Source organism: Silene latifolia, chromosome Y (assembly GCF_048544455.1).
Source record: "Silene latifolia isolate original U9 population chromosome Y, ASM4854445v1, whole genome shotgun sequence".
NCBI lineage: Eukaryota > Viridiplantae > Streptophyta > Magnoliopsida > Caryophyllales > Caryophyllaceae > Silene > Silene latifolia.
The window spans coordinates 10,253,771-10,275,235 of record NC_133538.1 but is presented as its reverse complement, the minus strand read 5'-3'; the positions used below and the strand labels follow the sequence as shown (position 1 = coordinate 10,275,235).

Genomic DNA, 21,465 nt, shown 5'->3' with positions numbered 1-21,465 from the left:
CTTTGTAGGGATGATATAATGTCAATGCTACCGGAATAAAAAATGTCCACAAGAGTGATTGAATGCTGGTCTAAGTTGTTAAATCCGATAGAGTCAGAGGACAATAAGGTCGCAAGGATGGCTTTCTTCGGATTACGCCATACGGTATGCATCTAATATCTACCTTTGAAACAAAAGTACAATGTTGGAGATAATATGACCATTTTCCTGTGTATCTCTACTGGCTTCATCATAAACTTCTTTTGTAGGACGTGATAATGAGACTGATGGATATCCAAAATGAGGGCACACCCTATGATACCCACTATGATACACTTTTCCATATTTGGGACCTTTTCATAAAGGGCTGTGGGAGGACGTTTAACTTGAATGCAGACTACCTTTTCATACCGGTTAATGTTGACGATTATATTGCTTGCATATGTATAAACTTCATCTCAAAGACTGTCAATGTGCTTGATCATCAGTTTCATACTGATAGTAACACGTCTGAGATGTTCAGAGTATCTCGTATAATTGTAAGTTTGAATTTCATAATTTCGCAATACTTTTGAAACTTTAATCATCATCTTTGAAATTTTAACCAATACTTTTGAAACTTTAATCATCATCTTTGAAACTTTAAGAAATACTTTTGAAACTTTAATCTCGAAACTTTCAGCATTCAGTTTGAAACTTTAAGGCTAATTTTTGCAACTTTTATCATTACTTTTGACACTCTATTTTCGAAACTTTAAGCCTCATTATTTCTCATATTTGATGCAACTTCGTCTCATATTAATTTAATTATGTCTCGTATAATTGTGCTTGACAATCAGTTTCATTCTTTGACTTGTAGTCTAGTGCATTGAGCGACTTTTTGGAATCAAGAAACGTTGATAGAGCACATGCTGTTGCTACTTTCCCCCCACCGAGAGATTAAATTTCCATGGCAGACCTCAAAACCAAATTTACTAGAGTCTGGTTTATTCATCATGATGCATATGCTATTCTACGAGGGTGCAACGTTCGAGCACGAAGACCTTGTGAGGAAGGTTAATCGGCGTTACTTGGTCATCCAACTGGCAGCTACCCTTGTCCTAGCTGATATGAACAAAATACGAGAGGAAGTTTTGGACAACGTGAAATCATTTGTGGCTCAGAAAGAAGACTTATGGAAAGTTGTATACGTTAGGCGCAAAATCTCTAAGATTTTGCCTAAAAATTAAGTAGAAGTAAAACGTTTAGAATGATGTATTAGTACTGGTTACTTGATGGTTTTGAATATTAGTACTGGTTACTTGATGGTTTTGAATATTTTGAATGCTAAGGCACATGATCAGTGGCATCATTTTGATTGTATCTTTATTACTGTTACATGAAACTCTACTTCACTACTCCTGCAACTTTAATCATGTCTTCAGAAACTTTAAAGTCAAAAATACAAAGTTTCAGTAATAAACTTAATACTTTGTATTTTTAACTTTAAGCGTCCATATTGAAACTGTAATTCACTAACTTCGGCACTTTATGTAGTTTGAAACTAACTCACTCACTGTAATCATTAATTTTATAACTTTAAATGTTAATTTTCAAACTTTTATTTTGAAACTTTAAGCATTCATTCTGAAACATTAAGCATTACTTTTGAAACTTTCATCCTTACTTTAGAAACTTTAACTTTTAAAACTTTAAACCTCATTTTTGAAACTTTAAGCATTCCTTTTGAAACTTTAATTTGTAAACTTTAAGCAGTCAATCTGAAACTTTAAACCTTATTTTTGAAACTTTTAGCCTTATTTTAGAATATTTAAGCCTCATAATTGAAACTTCAAGCTTACATTTTTGAAACTTTAAGACTCATTTTCAAAACTTCAAGCTTTCATTTTCGAAACTTTAATTTCGAAACTTTAAGCCTTATGTTTGAAACTTTAAGCCTTATTCTTGAAACTTTAAGACTCTTTTCCGAAACTTTAAGACTCTTTTTCAAGCTTACATTTTTGAAACTTTAAGCCTCATTTTTGAAACTTTAAGCGTCTTTTTTGAAACTTTAAAACTCATTTTTGAAACTTCAAGCTTACATTTTTAAAACTTTAAGCCTCATTTTTGAAACTTTAAGCTTACATTTTTGAAACTTTAAGCCTCTTTTTTGAAATTTTAAGACTGATTCTTGAAACTTCAAGCTTACATTTTTTAAACTTTAAGACTCATTTTTGAAACTTTAAGCCTCATTTTTGAAACTTTAAGCCTCTTTTTTGAAATTTTAAGACTGATTCTTGAAACTTCAAGCATACATTTTTGAAACTTTAAGGCTCATTTTTGAAACTTTAAGCCTCATTTTTGAAACTTTAAAACTCATTAAAACTTCAAGCTTACATTTTTGGAACTTTAAGACTCATTATTGAAACTTTAAGCCTCATTATTGAAACTTTAATTTCAAAACTTTAAGCCTCATTTTTGAAACTTTATGCCCCCATTTTAAAACTTTAATTTCATGTCGCACTAAAAAACTTTAAGCACTAATTAAGAAGCCTCATTTTTGAAACTTTATGCCCCCATTTTAAAACTTTAATTTCATGTCGCACTAAAAAACTTTAAGCACTAATTAAGAAACTTTAAGCATTCACTATGAAACTTTAATTCACATGTTTCCAAAGTTCCAAAATAAGTGTAACATTAATAATAAAGCTTCCAAAGTTCTATTTCATAACTCTGGCCATCTCTTATCAAAAGTTAACACCAAAAAACATCCAATTGTTTCTACAATTTTGAAACTTCAAGCCTCCAATTTTGAAACAAAAAACATCCAATTGTTTCTACATTAAACTTAAAAATGCAAAACATACAAAGAAATAGCTTGCTATTTAAAATTCTGTTCGTCTGACACAACCTATTCTTCATCCTCCTCTTCTTATTCTTCCTCCTCTTCCTCCTCTTCTTATTTACTTGATTCTGCCAATGGTGGTGGACGCTCTGCAAACGGGTTAGGACAGTTCCTCTCGTCGTGGTGTGCCATTTGTTTGCAATTTTTGCACATACGTTTCGGCTTACTTACAATTGCAATAGCTTTCGACTTACTAGATACAATCCTTTTCCCACTTCCCTTATTTTTCGAAATTTTAGGTGGCAGTATGGTGATCTCCTTACTTGCCTTACAATCAAGTAACTTTTCCAATTCTTCTTCTTTACTCAATTTCTCACTTGACGGACATAGCTTTTCCTTGAACTCTCTTATTAAATTTGTAAGGTTCTGAATATCCTCCTTCTCCCTCCCACCAATAATTCCAATGGTCTCGTGAACTTCCGACCACAATTTTGTCATCTCAAGTTGTTTTTCGTCTATGATATCCACGTCCACAAATTCCAGTCCATTAAAACTGCACTCAATTCCCCGATATGCATCCTTCGTCCATCTTCTAGCAACTCCACATTCCGGCAATTTTTTAACACCATTACCACAGTAGATTCAAATTATATGACTACATAGGAGTCCCTTTCGCTCAAACAGTCTGCAAGTACAGCTCGCTTGCAATGTACCTGCGGCATCCATTAAAAACTGGAAATTAAACTTTTATCTTGACGGTTGGTAACTTTAATAGAATTACCTTAAACTTTTAACCAGGCATCATGAAACTTTTTAAACGTAATGATTCATTACTAAATCTCGTAACTTTAACATGATTATATGAAACGTTGTAATAGACAAAGCAAAACTTTATGACATTCAGACATAATTTACAGGAAAAAACAAATATAAAAAAAAACAGGGAGTTTCATAACTGGGTTGAACTTAACTTCAAAATTACGATTCCTCTCCGAGTCCTGCACGGTACTCACCTCTATGTTATCCAATACAACGAAACCCTTGCAACTACATGTATTAATGGAGTACTTTATGAGGGGTAATATCCGTATAAGACCCTTTAAATTAAGGACTATAACGTAAATTTAACATGCGATTATCGTCATAAAACATAAATACAATAGAGAAACGATAAGGAACAAGAATTAACCTCGGGTCCTTTATAGTGCGGCGTAAAGAACAGAAATCAACAGCGATTTCCTCCTAATTGTTGCACCCAAGATTTGTCCGAGATATGCCCTTGTGCTAGAAGTTGTTCTCTGATTGCCTTGCAATATTGAGAGAACTTGTTGTGAGGTTTTCGAGATGTGAGATCTATGTTTCAGAGAGAAAATGTCTCCAAAACCCTAGTTTTCTGTAAAATGGAATTCTCTAGGTCAAAAGGAGAGGGAGTCTCTCCTTTTGTTAACCTCGGCCAGCCGTGGGTTTGCATGGGGAAGTGGGCTTCCACTTCCTCTTAATTTTACCTCGTGGACCGGCTCATAAATTGCTAAATGTATATGACGCGGTTTATTATAAATCGTCATCGGTTATCGGCTATTAAAACATCAACTAATAACACGGGTTAGTTGAAGTATTAATACATGTCCGACAAAGACGATATTGTATAATTAATTCAATATACATTAATTAAATATAAAACGCTTATATTTAATTTTATTTAATTAATCGGTTAATTCGCCTTAGCCCATGATATCTAATCCGTATTAAATATAATATCTCAACATCACATTTTGACTAATTACTAGTCAAATAACTCGGACAAATGGTTAGTCGATTTGGCATCTACATGATCGTATTTTCATACCGTCACGTCTCTCAAACGTATCCTATAGGTGTGACTTTTAGGGACCAGTTGATCACCGCCATCTGTATGACAATAACGTCAAACTTATCTAGCAAGCCAACCGTTATTGATAAACGTGGATCAACTGATAATAATACCAAAAGTATGCCCTTTGATCCTTTTAGAGGTTTATAAGTCCTTGCACTAACTGTTAAGGACACCAACCCCAACAAGCTCCCACTTGTCCGTACAAGTGCATGTGCAATGACGTTATCCGCACTAACTGGAGGACACAAGCTCCAACAAACTCCCACTTGTCCGTACAAGTGTATGTGCGATAACCGATTCTCATATTCATTTAAAATTTCTCCCACTCAATGTAAAACAATTTGCAGATCTGGATCCACAAAGGTCGTATTTCACAATCGATCTGTATCTAGAGTGGTTTCCCCGACTAGAGAGTAACTTAACTGATAAAACGAATCCGTATCCGAGCATGGCCATGCATTTCGATTCTGACTCCTCGAGTGGCCCTGAGAAATATCGAGTACCTGATAAAGGCTGAATATTTCCTTCAACTCGAACTCCTTCCGATCTAAGCACAGCATGAAATGACCCAGAAAAAATCTACTTGGCCCCCTGTTACGGATGACCGTGAGAAAGAAACCAAAGTCACCCAAAATCTGCCTTAGTCTCAAGAGACAGTCGATAGTCAAAAGAATCGACTCTTAGGATCACCATGGAGGTCCTATCCACGACCGGGCAACGAATGTTATAAAACATTTAGGACTCCACGTCGATGTCACAAAAGTGTCCTACGAAATATCCGTATAAATCGCCTCTGTGATTGGTCAGTCAACCGGTTGACTTATGGCTCGTTGAACCCACCATCAACCAACGTCACAAAATAATTGCCAGAGTTATCAGCTCATGTGGGCAATTAAGGACTGAAAAGATATAATGTTCGTTCAGTTCACTTTGTGGTGTTCAAAATTTGTCGTACAAATCCACATGACAAACAAAATATATATATAAAATATCAAAACGATGATGTCGTATAGAGTACAAGAGAGAATGAATCTGATCCATAAAAGAGTACTACAACTTAGGAACACGTTTAATTCCCATGGAATTAACATGCCCTTCATGCTTATCTTGTCGTAATGCTTTAGTGAGAGGATCTGCTATGTTATCATCTGTAGCAATCTTTTCTATCACTACTTCCTTTTGCTCCACGTAATGCCGGATTAGATGAGCTTTCCGTTGTACATGTCTAGACTTGTTGCTAGACTTTTGCTCTTTAGCTTGGAAGATGGCACCACTATTATCGCAATAGATGGTGATCGGGTCATTCGAACTAGGCACTACAGAGAGCCCATGTAAGAATTGACGCATCCATATCGCTTCCTTTGTAGCTTCAGACGCGGCATAGTACTCGGACTCGTCGTAGAATCTCTTGAACAGTTTGTTTCAAACTCTTTCTGATCGCAGCGCCATTAAGAGTAAAAACGAATCCAGACTGAGATTTCGAGTCATCTCGATCCGTTTGGAAGCTAGCATCTGCGTAACCGGTTGCGCATAGCTTTTGATCGCCTCCATAAGTCAATGCCCAATCTTTAGTCCTCCGTAGGTACTTAAGAATGTTCTTGACAGCCATCCAATGTGGTTCACCTGGATGCTGTTGGAATCGACTTGTCATACTCAATGCATATGCCACGTCCGGACGTGTGCATATCATGGCATACATGATTGATCCTATTGCCGAAGCATATGGAATTCGTGTCATGCGCTCTTTCTCTTCCGGTGTCTCTCGGTGCCTCGAGACTTGCTCAAATGCACCCCTGGAGCCATAGGAAGGAACCCCTTCTTGGAGTTAGTCATGCTGAATCTCTCTAGGACTTTGTCTATGTAAGACTCCTGACTGAGAGATAACATCCGTCGTGATCTATCTCGATAGATACGAATGCCTAGAATTCTTTGTGCCTCTCCCAGATCTTTCATCTGGAAATGGTTTTTCAACCATACTTTCACCGAAGTTAAGAGAGGTATGTCATTCCCAATCAGGAGTATGTCGTCAACATACAATATTAGGAAAACAATCTTGCTCCCACTCGACTTGATATATAGACATGGTTCCTCGACCGATCGAGTAAATCCATTTTCTTTAATCACTTGGTCGAAGCGATGATTCCAACTCCGAGATGCTTGCTTAAGTCCATAAATGGAACGCTTAAGTTTGCATATTTTCTTAGGATGTTGTGGATCGATGAAACCTTCGGGTTGCACCATGTACAACTCTTCCTCCAAAAAGCCGTTTAAGAAGGCGGTTTTCACGTCCATTTGCCAAATTTCATAGTCATGAAAAGCGGCGATCGCTAAGATAATCCGAATGGAACGCAAAGCATGACTACGGTGCGAAAATTTCATCGTAGTGCAAACCTGGCACTTGGGTGAAACCTTTAGCAACTAGTCGTGCTTTATAGATATCTTGTTGACCTTCCACAGAATGCTTTATCTTGTAAAGCCATTTGCATTGAAGGGGACGAACCTTAGCAGGTAAGTCAACAAGATCCCATACGTTGTTCTCATACATAGAGTCCATCTCGGATTGCATGGCCTCAAGCCATAGCTTTGAGTCAGAACTAGTCATGGCACCTTTATAGGTTGCGGGTTCACTACTCGTTAAGAGTAGAACGTCATCTATGTCATGTTCCTCGACCATACCAATGTATCTGTGTGGAGGAATAGAGACTCTTCCCGACCTCCTAGGTTCCTCGGGAATATTCACGCAGTAGGGATTGAAGGAACAGTTCCTCCAATGGTTGCTCGGTGTTTGGTTTGGAATCTCCGACAGGTCGAAGGTTCTATCACTCTTTGCATTCTCAAGAAAATCCTTCTCTAAGAATGTCGCACTAGCCGCAACAAAAAACACGTTGTTCGGTTGGCGAATAGAAGTAATGACCAAGTGTTCCTTTAGGATAACCTATAAAGTATGTCTTGATCGATCGCGGGCCGAGCTTATCCTCGTGTCTCCACTTGACATAAGCCTCGCAGCCCCAAACCCGTATAAAGGACAAGTTAGGGACCGTTCCCTTCCATAGTTCATATGGAGTCTTGTCAACATCTTTAGACGGACTTGATTTAAGTATTAGAGCGGCCGACATAAGAGCATAACCCCATAATGAGTCGGCAACACGGTGTGACTCATCATGGATCGAACCATATCAAGTAGTGTTCGATTTCTCCGTTCGGACACTCCATTCAATTGAGGTGTTCCAGGTGGAGTTAAGCGTAGGGCAATCCACGAGTCCTTTAGGTGTTGATCAAACTCGTGAGAAAGATACTCGCCACCACGATCTGAACGTAGTGTTTTAATCTTTCTACCCAATAGGTTCTGCACCCTATTCTGGTATTCTTTGAATTTCTCAAAGGATTCACTTTTGTGCTTCATTAAGTAGACATAGCCATATCTACTTAAATCGTCCGTGAAAGTGATGAAATACCTATAGCCTTCTCGTGCGGTGATTGACATAGGTCCACATACATCCGTGTGTATGAGTCCTAATAGGTCAGCAGCGCATTCCAACACCTTTGAAGGAAATACGAGTCATCTTACCGATGAGACATGATTCACACGTGCCAAATGATTGAAAATCAAAGGCCGAGATAGCTCCATGTTTGATGAGTTTGTTTTTACGCGTTTCTCATTAATGTGTCCCATACGGCAGTGCCATAGATACGTTTGATCTTTGTCACCAACCTTTAACTTTTTATTCATTACGTGTAATATTTCGGTGGTCTGATCTAAAACATAAATTCCATTCATGGAGACTGCCTTGCCATAAATCATATCGTGTAAAGAGAAAATGCAAGTATTATTCTCTATTACAAATGAAAAACCAAGTTTATCAAGTGCATAAACTGAAATAATGTTTTTCGAAAAGACGGGTACATAATAGCAATCATATAATGATAACTCAAATCCGCTAGGAAGCTGGATCACATATGTTCCCCGAGACGGCGACCACTCTTGCTCCATTCCCGACACGCAGTCAACCTCACCCTTTACGAGAGGTTCGAGATTTCGGAGGCCCCGCACATGATTACACAGATGAGAACCACAACCAGTATCAAGTACCCAAGTTCCGTAACTTGCGTGGTTAATCTCAATCATATGAATAAAAGTAGAAGAAGAAGACATACCAACGGGTTTAACGCGACCGCTTTTATGTCCTCATGATAAACAGGACATGTGCGTCTCCAATGCCCGATCTTGTGGCGGTGATGGCATTCCATGTTTTCATTCTTGCTCTTTGTCGTGCTTGATGAGGTGCTCGACTCACCAGGCCCACTCTTACCCGAACCCGACTTCTTGAACTTCGCCTTACCTACCGCTAGGTTTGCCTGAGCTTTGCCCTTACCCTTTCCCTTGTTTGTCACAACGAGAACATCTTGTTTCATGCTCCCACTGAACTTCATGTCCTTCTCGGTCTGTACGAGGAGGAGTGCGATTCATGGGGAGTTTTCTTCAAATCATTCATATAGTAATTCGCTCTAAATTGCGAATAACCATCGTGGAGTGAGTGAAGTATGCGGTCGATCACAATGTTCTCGCTGATCTTACAATCAAAGGTCTCCAACTTCTCGACATTCTCAATCATGCTGAGAATGTGTGGGCTAACCGGTTGGCCCTTTCGAGTCTCGCATCAAAGAAGCGAGTGGTATGCTCATAGGTCACGATTCTCGGTGCTTTCGAGAATTCCTTAGTGAGCGTGGTGAAAATCTTGTTTGCACCTTGGGCTATGAAGCGTTTCGGCAAATTGGGTTCCATTGCAAAAATGAGTACGTTTTTAATCGCACCCGCTTCCAAGGCGAAATCGTTATACTTGTCGATCTCGTTAACTCGGCCCGTGGGGCCTGGGTGTGACGGCATGGGCTCAAGCAGAAACCGAGCTTCCCGTCGGCCAGCTGCAACATTCCGTAATCGCCTCCCGGTCGCGAAGTTTGATCCATCATTCTTGATCGAGTTGTGATTCATCCGATTCATGAAGATCCGAAGCCAGGACTCACGGTCCAATGTGGCACTTGGCATTGGGTTATCGGTGAGAACCACCATTTGTTATTTGCAGTTTAATAAACGTGATCTACTTGAAAAAAGAAAGAAAAACAAAACGAAATAAGCAACTCATCGAGGTGATTTAAGTCTATTTTAAAATTCATTTTAAACATGTAGACTCTCGCACTTGCATAATTGATCTCCCTCAAGAATGATACAAGTGATCCCAAGACTCAATTTCTGTAAATTGATAAGCCAACTGTTTAGCTAATTCTTCCGGAAGAACTCTTGGTCGATAGATTTCCGTAAATCCTATCTATAGTCCACCACAGTCACAGGATCGTACGAGTGACCATAGTGTTGAGATAAAATAGGTCAATCGGTTCCAACTTACCCGACGTAGAAGGGGTCATATTATGCCTACCGACGAAGAAGGGACTCATTGGAGTTTGACCTATAAAGACCGTTCTCAATTTTTGTTTATACGAGGAAGATCCCATCAACTAAATTATAATTCATATTAAGTGAACGAATAACTAGCGTCTGCGTGAATGAATTAATTTGGGTGATGGCTTAAAAAACGTGTGACATACGAATGTCAAAGAAAACTAACTCGTGACCTCTATATGTGTCAGTTTTCATGCAATTATTAGGTGGTTTGGTTTTAGGCGGAAAATGATGCATACTATCGTTACGATAAAATAAATAATTGAACGCAATACATAAATAAAATTTCCTAGTGTGGCCTATCCTAATAAAAAGAACAAAATACAACTTTGGAATCCACCGTTGGACCCAAGAAGCTTGTCTTGTTGTTCCATCTTGATCCAGGTAGCGGGAGTGAGCAGCTGGTCTCCGTCTTTGGTCTTCTCAAAAATTACAATTAAAATTACAAAATATAAACCTATTTACATTCTAATTAAAACTGTAATTACAAGTGAAAAATCCAAAACGGAGATACGAGATCTCAAAATACAACCAAGACCGTGTTCCATCATTACGGTAACACGTTCTACTAAGGCCACACTAAGTTACTGTTGTTTGCAAAATAAATAAATACGTAATTAAAAGCATTCAAGGCATTCAACAAAACGATAAATGAAAATGCATCAACTAAAACAAATTCATTCGTGACATAATTCCGTAATTATGTGAAATTTATCCAAACCACCTTTTAATGATTAAAATTCATGTGATAAAACCGCTTCTATCAATTCAATTTTAATCTAATACGATCCGATTACTTTAAATACGCTTTAAAATAACTTTATGGTACGTGTGTGAACCGTTTCACAATCATAGCGAGTGTACAATATCCGTATAATGTACATTTTGTAGCCAAAAGAAAATTTAAAGCAAAAAGAATAAATTTTCAAAGTCATCAAAAGAAATCCCTCGATCCAGGGACACAGTGCTCGATCGAGGAACGAAAGGGCTCGATCGATCGAATCGCAAGTCGATCGAGAGGTGTGCTAATCGGGAAGTACTCGATCGACAAAACGGTAGTCGATCGAGGACTTATATCGACAATCTTGCTTTCGATCAAGTACGAGGACTTCTCGATCGAGCGGTGGGGTTTTAAAAGCGGTCGATCGAGTCTGAAGGACTCGATCGAGTAAAAACATGTCGAGAAAAACCATTCGATCGACTAAAAACATGCTCGATCGAGGGAAAAAGTTTCACGGAAAACATAAAACCCTCGTGAAAACAGTTTGACAAAACAAAATCAATTGTAATTTTGATCAAAAACGCATCAAAAACAATTTAACAATTGACAAAACTTGACATGTTCTTTGTAATCTCCGTATAAAACAACAATATGCATAAAAACAAATCGAAAACAAGATGATAAAACCGTGTAAAACATGTCACGGTTTCAACAAGAACAAAAACCGAATCAACCGTGTATACATGGCACGGATTTGAGACAAAACAAACGTTTCAAAATCGGTTTTATGAAAAACACATGGAAAAATTTACGTGGCCTCGCTCTGATACCACTTGAGGGGTAATATCCGTATAAGACCCTTTAAATTAAGGACTATAACGTAAATTTAACATGCGATTATCGTCATAAAACATAAATACAATAGAGAAACGATAAGGAACAAGAATTAACCTCGGGTCCTTTATAGTGCGGCGTAAAGAACAGAAATCAACAGCGATTTCCTCCTAATTGTTGCACCCAAGATTTGTCCGAGATATGCCCTTGTGCTAGAAGTTGTTCTCTGATTGCCTTGCAATATTGAGAGAACTTGTTGTGAGGTTTTCGAGATGTGAGATCTATGTTTCGTAGAGAAAATGTCTCCAAAACCCTAGTTTTTACGTAAAATGGAATTCTCTAGGTCAAAAGGAGAGGAGTCTCTCCTTTTGTTAACCTCGGCCAGCCGTGGGTTTGCATGGGGAAGTGGGCTTCCACTTCCTCTTAATTTTACCTCGTGGACCGGCTCATAAATTGCTAAATGTATATGACGCGGTTTATTATAAATCGTCATCGGTTATCGGCTATTAAAACATCAACTAATAACACGGGTTAGTTGAAGTATTAATACATGTCCGACAAAGACGATATTGTATAATTAATTCAATATACATTAATTAAATATAAAACGCTTATATTTAATTTTACGAATTAACTGGTTAATTCGCCTTAGCCCATGATATCTAATCCGTATTAAATATAATATCTCAACATCACATTTTGACTAATTACTAGTCAAATAACTCGGACTAACTGGTTAGTCAGATTTGGCATCTACATGACTGTATTTTCATACCGTCACGTCTCTCAAACGTATCCTATAGGTGTGACTTTTAGGGACCAGTTGATCACCGCCATCTGTATGACAATAACGTCAAACTTATCTAGCAAGCCAACCGTTATTGATAAACGTGGATCAACTGATAATAATACCAAAAGTATGCCCTTTGATCCTTTTAGAGGTTTATAAGTCCTTGCACTAACTGTTAAGGACACCAACCCCAACACTTTACCTCCTGTTGAAACTCCTCAAACATGTTGTGTGTGTAAACCCTAGCTGCATCACTCTCTAATGCCATCTTACTAGACAACTTAGGGTTTGAATGCCGGTTTTCATTGTCAAGTCTCTTCTGATTGTGCCTCTGTTGTTCCATAGCACTTTCAAAGCGCATCAGAAACTCAACCAAAGTACCAGATTTGTGCTCAAACCTCTTAAAAAACCTGTTCTCACTCTCCGACCTCTAAGTAGTCCTCATTATAGCGCCCATTTTCAAGTCTTTAAAATGGGCCATCACCCACTGCCTCCTTTTAGAGTAGCATTCAGTAAACCACTCAACGTCACCAACGTCGTGTTGAGCCATTATTTCCAACCATTTACCATCAAACTCATCCGGTTCAAGATCCTCGTCCCATATAATAGCATTTAATTTCTTCAAGAAATCTTGGTAATCGTTCCTCCTGCTTCCATACTTAATAGGCACCTTATTCATAATATGCCACATACAAAACATATGTCTCGCGGTCTTAAAAACAAGGGGGAAAGATTTAATAATTCTCGGGTCCTGATTTGTTATTATATATTCTGGTTCCTTACTCCCCCCCCCCCCCCCCATTGCAATGAGAAACCTTTCAAAAACCCACTTAAATGATTCATGATTTTCCTTAGCAATAATTGCACAACAAAAGGCTACTGATCGTTTGCGGTTGTCAACCCCAGTGAATGGGGTGAAAACCATCGAGTACTTGTTGGTAGAGTAAGTCGGGTCATAAGAAACGGCTTCACCAAAGGCAACATACTTCCTCCTAGCAATACCATATACCCAAATTGCCCTCCGCAGACTGTCGTCTTCGTCAACATCATAGTCGAAGTAGAAACCTGGTTGAGTTTCTGCCGAGCTCTTGAAACGATCATTGAAAAACTGTCCGTCCCTTTCATGAATAAAACACTTAATGTCTCTCTTAAAATTCTTGAAGTTGTTCAAACTAGCTCCAATATTCTAGAACCCCTTAACAAGTTCCTTACACATTCCGTAAGTCCTCGTTGGTCTTATATTCAGCTGCCACAAAAAAAAACAAAAAAAAAAACAAAAAAAAAAAAAAACTGTTACTACAAGTCTACAACTGATCAATTCTTTACTCTGTTATGCCCTATTCCAAATTGATAACTTCAAGCATTCTGTCTGAAACTTTAATTCACTAGTTTCAACACTTTGACACCAGACAAAATTCTTATATTCAGTTTTCTATCTTATACCATTAATAGCCACACTTTTTACATAAATTAAGTAACTTAACCATATATTCTGAAACTTCTTTTCACTGGTAACTTCCTGTAACTTACACACCACAGTTACAAACTTTAATTCAAAAGTTACAACACTTTAACTAGGAATTCTAAACCTTTATCTAGAAAAAAGAAAAGCTCCAAACTCAAATAATTATCACGACTTAATAATTTCAGTTCACTCACCCTTGAATTTGCGACGATCAATCCCATATGATACTTCGAAATATTTCTTGATAACTTCTGAAATTCTCTATCTTTCACAGATACAAGCTCATGATTATGATCCGCGTCAAACCTATCTACTACTAAGAGGCCGTTCTTCAAAAATAACCTAATCCTAGCCTTGCACCCCACCCTCTTTAACTCATCTTTTCTTTCCTGCTTTTCTCCATCATCCTCTATACACATGCTCTCCTTATTTGTCTTAGTAAAACCTTCACGGTTACACACCAAAAGCTTCAATTTTATAGTGCCATCACGCCACTTCTTGGTTGTGTACATATGCACATCAAACCCAATACCAAGCGCGTAAACCGTATAAAAAGTGATAGCCTCCTCCATGTCCCTGAATTGCATACCGACATACTGTGTAAAAATATCTTCCACTTGACGACACAATTCCTCCTCAGTTACTGGGGCTGTTGGTAAATCATCACCTTTAACAAAACAAAACCAAGTATAAAATTACTAATTAACATGTTAAACTCATTGCTTAAAGTTCCAAATCTAAACAAGAGTAGGCCCTGTTCTTTCTGGCTTTTTAGAGCCGAATCGAATCGAATCAATGGAGTGAGTGAATCGAATGAATGAATCGAATGAAGTCAATCAATGAATGGAGCTGATTTGGATCAATGAATGAATAGAGCTCAATTTGAATCTGAATCGAATGAATAAAGTCAATTGAAGTGAATCGAATCAAATAATCATATTAATATTAATAATATTAATATTAATAATAATAATATTTAATATTATTGTTATTATCAACTATAATAATACTAATATTCATAGTATAATACTATTTATACTAATACTAAAATTTTTAAGAAAAAAATTATAATATTATATATGAATAATCATAAATTATAATAATGAAAAAATAGTAATTTTTTACTAATAATATTTTTAATAACAATAATAAATAATAATGTCAATATTAATAATGATATTAGTAAAAATAGTTGTTTCGAATAAAAACACTCAAGTAAGAGTTGCTCGAATCAGGGTCGGGTCAACGCGCTCCTCTCAGACGATGGCACCTCGAACCTATGCTTGTTCTCTCCGGATGGATCTTTTACGCGTAACAAATAGGGCCTTGAAGTGTTCGCAATAGGTCCTTCTCTGATGCCTTACGGTACTGGTGGATAGTCGAGACCTTGCTTGAAGCTAAGGTTTCCGTGCCCTCTCATAGTAGCTCGAGTAGTCTTATTTCTAGAGATAGGAAGTTGTTGGTAATAAGTATTTTACCATTGATTGGTCAATAATGAGGTATTTATAGGTTTCTATGTGTACCTCAAATGATGGCTTGGAAAGCATGGTTACCATATTCGCTATGAATACGCCATACCGATTCGCGATTCGCTTATAGAAAATGTGTTATATGTATTTTTAGTAATCAATTTGATAGAATTCGCTTTTAACGATTCGTGATTCGTAGGGTATCAAGCGAATCCGTAACCATGTTTGCAAGCGTGTTGACTTGTATGACCCCGTATTGGCTAGTGGGTCAAGTCGGTTGAGCGTGCCCCATCAATAATATTAATAATAAATATTAATTTTAATAATAATACCAATAATAATTATAATAACAACAACAACAACAACAATAATAATAATAATAATAATAATAATAATAATAATAATAATAATAATAATAATAATAATAATAATAATAATAATAATAATAATAATAATACGTAATTTATTTTCACAGTACGCTTTTTACTCATTTCAGTACTTTTTGCACAATATTTTCCATTTGCTACCCTTTTCATCACTTCTTCAAAATCTCTCTAAACCTAACTCTTTCAATTAGTAATAATAATACATCTTAAATTAATCACATTTTTTCAATTATGGATGATAATTTGAATATAAAACATGTATTTAACTTGATTGATATATGATTATGAATCAAATTAATGTTCTTTATGTTTTTTTTAGAATTTTTTAGATTTAGATTATGGTTTGTGGTTAGTCATAAATTATCGATTTGGGAGATTGGTTGTTGTGTGGTGGTGGGTTGGCGGTGTGCTTAGAGGACGACCGACTGGCTGGCCTGGTGGTGATCGGCGACGGTAAAGGGGTGGGGGCGGGTGGCGGAGGAGGGTGGTTGGGCAATTGAAGGCTTTACAATTTTTGTTTTCCACCATTGTTAGAAAACTCACAAAACTTGTATGGTTGTACAATCGCAAAGGAATAATAATTGTTTGTGATTTCCAGATTTGTGACTATTGTTGTGTTGATGGGGATTGTCCATGGTGGTTAAACGTGAATGCAGTACAACATTCTTCTTATTCTTTTTTTCGCTATGATGCAGTACACAAAGGGAAAATAAAGAGAGAAGAAATGAGAGGGATAAAATGGAAAAAAGTGTACTATGTTGAGTAAAAAATGTACTGCGAAAATCAACACCCTAATAATAATAATAAGTGTTTTTTGTCAGATAGCACCTAACATTTACACTTTATGTAAAAATGGTACCTAAACTTTTTTTTTTTGTCCAATAACACCTAACATTATTTTTTTTTTGTCTAATAACACCAAACTGGCTTTTCCGTCAAAAAAAGTCAAGAAACCGTCTTGACTAACGGAGGAAAGGATATGTTAGCTTTAACACCTTATTTCTTATGTTTTCCCTCCAATTTCAGCTTCCTTTTCCCATATTCTAATTTTCCCTCCAATTAAACCTAAATTCCCTCCAATTAAAACCCTTATTTAACCCACCTCTCCAATTTTATTTCTCCATCCTCAAATTAAAATCCCAATTTTAGCTTTATTGATCAATTTTCTTCTTTTTTCTCATCATCCTTTTAACCCAATATGTCTTATTCAAGTTCATCCTCAAACTCAACAAAGCGGATGAGATGCAATTGTGGCATTCCAGCGGCTGAGAAAACATCATGGACACACCAAAATCCGGGTAGGAGATTCATGGCCTGCAAGTTCTACAATGCAGAGACGGGGTTGCGTGGGTGTTGTTTCTTCAAGTGGATTGATGAGGATATGACTTATTGGCAAAGAAGTGTTATAAATAGCTTGTTGAATGAAAATAAGTCACTTAAGAATAAGATTGGTGAGATGGAGACTGAGTTTGAGTACACAAAGGAGACGTAAAATAAGATTGGTAAAATGGAGGCTGAGTTGAAGTTGGTGAAGAAGGAGGCAAAGAAGACCAAAGTTATGCTAGGGTTAGCATTTGTTGTAATCTTTATGTTATATAGTAGATTAATTTAGTTAATATTTGTTTGGAGTTATGTTGTAATTCTTATGTTATATGTAAGGAGATGTATTCTAATTGTAGTTGCTTAATGAGACTTGTGTTAACTGGAAGAAGCGAAGTGTGTATGAAATATCAAATCTGTTTTCAATATTAAAAGTTTCATTTTCATTCATTCATGGTTACAAAAGTACATCCAAAGTTCCAACTCCATCAACCATTGTTTTCACTTCAAATTTCCAACAAAAAGAAAGCGATGCACTGATCACAAACAACTAAGTTATTGATCATAATAGCACTAAGCTACTGATCAGGAAAAGTACAAACTAAATACAACAAAAGTTGATCACAACAACTACTAAGCTACTAATCCTTGTCAACTTTTTGATTACAAAGGCATTGATGAAGAACCAATTTCAGATTGACTTGTAAGAGGACGGTCTTGTGTTAGATGCACCTCTTCAACTGAACTTGCCACATTCCTCCTTTGTTGTGTCCTTTTTGTAGGTTGAGCAACTGTAGGGTTCTTACAACTCTTTTTGTTGTGACCTAATTGGCCACAATTGCCACATTTCTTCCTTGTGTTCCTTTTTTTGACAAGTTGCCTCTCCTCATGCTCTCCCACTTCCTTCCTCCTTTTCTTGCTGCTGGGTCTGCCTGGCATCTTTCTATATGCTGGGGGTGCTGGCTGAGGATGTTCAGTGTGTTCTCATTGCTTTGGTCCAGGGAGAGCCTTGAACATATTGCCATATGCCTTCAAATACGTTTCCTTGGTGTATGCTTGGTGACAATAGTCCTCTGGCTCAAGTCTCTTCTTAGTGAGACATGCATAGACATGTGGACAAGGGATACCTGCTATGTCCCACTTCTTACAACCACATGTCTTAGCATCCAGATCAACCACATATCTTTCTTGATGGTACTCAACCTCAAAGTAATGGGGCATAGATTGATAAAGCGTACACTGTTGACTAAGCTTTTTAGTTACATCTAATTGCTTCCTTATAGCAGGCATCACATTTCTATTATGCTTATCAGCCCCCTCTTTCTTTTGGAATATCCTTTTCATACAATATCTCTTCATCCACTCCATTAGGCTTAATATTGGTTTATCCTTACACTTTCTTAGTACATTATTGAAGCTTTCACAACAGTTGTTCAATAACATACCTGAGGTATAGTTTGTTGTAAAAGCATGCCTACACCAACTGGCAGAAGGGATTGAGGTGAGGTAGGCATGAGCTTCAACAAACATGATCTTCATAATCCCCATTTGCACCTCATGTTCCTCCTATACCTTGGTATATGCTCTTGCAGCACTCCAAAAACATTGCTTGAATGCTTGACCTGGCCATGACTTCTTGAAATTGGCCCATATATGTCTACAACAATATCTTGACTCGGCATTAGGAACCACCCTATTCAGTGCCTCCAATAGTCCCTGCCAATGTCAATTAACAATAAGAATTAGTCTAACATATTACACTTGGAATAAAGTTAAAAGAGATATTGATGTATAAAAAGGTGGGTTACCTTTTGTCTATCTGACATGAAAGTCATATTACCCCCTGTGTCTATGTGTTTCATCAGAAGTTCTAGAAACCATACCCAAGTTTCTGTGTTTTCTACTTCAACCACAGCCCAAGCCACAAGAAATATATTACAGTTACCATCCTTTCCCACTGCTGTCAATAGCTGACCTGGGTGATTTCCTTTAAGATGACACCCATCAATCCCTATTAGTGGCCTGCAACCTTCAACAAAACCCTTTTTGCATGCGTCCAAACACATGTATATCCTCTCAAACACAGGTGGTGTTCTCTCAATATTGCCTAACCTTACATAAACTGAACTACCTCTTATATACTTCATCACTATGGCAGCATAGTCCCAAACTCTTTTATACTCATCAGAGTCAACACCAAATATCATATGTAAGGCCCTCTGTTTTGCATAATATGCTTTGTAGTACCCAATCTCCACCCCAATATCTTGCAACACCCTCTTTTGGAAAATATCAATCTTTCACTCAGGATCAATTCTAAAATAGTCTAAGTACCTTTCAGCTAAGTACTCAGCAGACAACTTAGGGTTTATATCATTCCATCCACATATATGGTCCAACCTTAGCCCCATTATTTGAAAAGTCTCTTCACCAGGAACTTTTGTGGCATTCAATCTGTACCTACACTTCTTCACTGACTTATCACACTTGCACTTACCCAACCTTGCCCTTCCTTTCAACCACGGACACTTACATCTATACCTACAATAAATACAAACTCTCTTCCTATTGTTGTGGCAAAAAAAGTAGTCATAGCCATTCTCAATGGCATGGTGTCTGACAGCTTTTCTAAAGACAGTGTTTGAGGGAAACTTGAGACCTAATGTTAACTGAATTGGTCTTTGAAAATCAGTTAGGGGATTAAAAGTTGGATATTGAAATTTTACCTCTACCTCTCCATCAGATCCATTGTCACTTCCAAGCTCATCTTCATCAGACAATAACTCTGCTTCTTCACTACCACTATCTCCAAACTCAATACCATCATCTTCATCTTCTATACCATCATCTTTATTCTCCCTACCACCATCTTCATCTTCTTCTAAATTAAACCTACCATTCAAATTTCCCTCATCTAAAACATCTTCATCCACATTCTCAAAGAAAAGATCATCATCCTCTGCATCATCAAAATCAGCCTCACTCAACACAACATCCTCATCTGACTCATCCTCAGTATCTTCTTCTCCAACTTGATTGCCCACACTCTCAACTATTTCTTTTTCTTTTTGTCTTGTTTTGGTTTGATGTAAAGTTTTATGTGGTCTCACAAATGGTATTTTAGATCTCAAGGATTTATTAAGAGGGATGTTGGGTTGTGGTGTGAAAGTAGGCTCTTTTATTGTCAAAGAATGGGTGGGCTCAATAATTTGATTCCTTCCAACATCATTTACTACCTCCTGCCTCTCTTTCTCTTTTTCTTTTTCTTTTTGACCATGGACCACATATAACTCAATAAATCCTTCTTTATCCTTTGTGGCCATCAATGACTCGATATCCTTGTCATCATTCGATTTCTTCCTACCAGCAAATAAACTAAGTCCTTGTCTCACAAACCATATCTCACCATCCTCAATTTTTAATTCATTCTTCACTATATGCATCAAATCAAAATAACATATCTCACTTTCATCAAATTTCAACATCAAATTACCCTTAACATATTCAGTTTTGTATCTTTTTGTCACAAAATGCCCACCATGGTAAATTCTCAAATTTGCCCCAAAATTATGATCAATACCTTGATTACTGTTGAGAGTACTCATCCTATATGAAATTATCAATAATAATAACATCAAATAAAATAAATTATAAAACAGTAACAAACTAGGCTTAAATTGAGTAATCCAATAAAATTAGGGTTAAAATAAATCAATTTATTCAGGAAATACAGCCGCATTAGGGGAAGATTAATTAAAAATTAGGGTTATGATTAAATTAATCATCAATTATTAAAGTATTAAGATTTGAAAGAATCAATGTAAAGACTACTAATTTGATTATTATAATGGATAATCAACCAAAAAAATTAGGGTTAGAAGGAGTAAAGAATCACATACCTTTTCTATTGAGTTAAATTGGTGCCTTGTGAATAATTATTGCTTCCTTTTTTCTACAAATTGATGAGATGATAATGGAAATTGTTGAAGATGAACATTGTTGTGAGATTTTGAGTGAGAAAGAGAAATATTTAAGTGAAGTTAAAGCAGCAACTATGCTATGAATGAAGAACATAAAGAAATAAGGGGTTAAAATCAACATAGCTTTCCTCCGTTAGTCAAGACGGTTTCTTGACTTTTTTTTGACGGAAAAGCCAGTTTGGTGTTATTAGACAAAAAAAATATAATGTTAGGTGTTATTGGACCAAAAAAAAAAGTTTAGGTACCATTTTTACAGAAAGTGTAAATGTTAGGTGCTATCTGACAAAAAACACTAATAATAATATTAACATTAATAACATTATTATTCACAACAACAACAACAACAACAACAACATTAACATTAATAAC

The 21,465-nt window shown here is 36.8% G+C and overlaps 3 protein-coding genes across 3 annotated transcripts; all 3 read right to left on the bottom strand.

Annotated features, from left to right (window-relative positions):
• Positions 1–1,365: 1,365 nt before the first annotated feature.
• LOC141627580 (protein FAR1-RELATED SEQUENCE 5-like) lies at positions 1,366–18,055 on the bottom strand. Its single transcript, XM_074440817.1, has 10 exons — positions 17,803–18,055; positions 14,136–14,608; positions 13,920–13,995; positions 13,689–13,722; positions 13,292–13,594; positions 12,995–13,123; positions 12,679–12,886; positions 3,486–3,516; positions 2,926–3,402; positions 1,366–1,406 (listed from the first exon to the last, which is right to left on the bottom strand). Exons 1-10 carry the CDS (start codon positions 18,053–18,055, stop codon positions 1,366–1,368), a joined length of 2,025 nt encoding a protein of 674 aa, XP_074296918.1.
• Positions 17,534–21,170, bottom strand: LOC141628125 (uncharacterized). The gene is made up of 3 exons (XM_074441305.1): positions 21,016–21,170; positions 18,925–20,722; positions 17,534–18,832 (listed from the first exon to the last, which is right to left on the bottom strand). Exon 2 carries the CDS (start codon positions 20,719–20,721, stop codon positions 19,417–19,419), a length of 1,305 nt encoding a protein of 434 aa, XP_074297406.1. The 5' UTR covers position 20,722; positions 21,016–21,170; the 3' UTR covers positions 17,534–18,832; positions 18,925–19,416.
• On the bottom strand, positions 18,101–18,664 carry LOC141627579 (uncharacterized). Its single transcript, XM_074440816.1, has one exon. The coding sequence runs from the start codon at positions 18,662–18,664 to the stop codon at positions 18,101–18,103; it is 564 nt and encodes a 187-aa protein (XP_074296917.1).
• Positions 21,171–21,465: the final 295 nt, after the last annotated feature.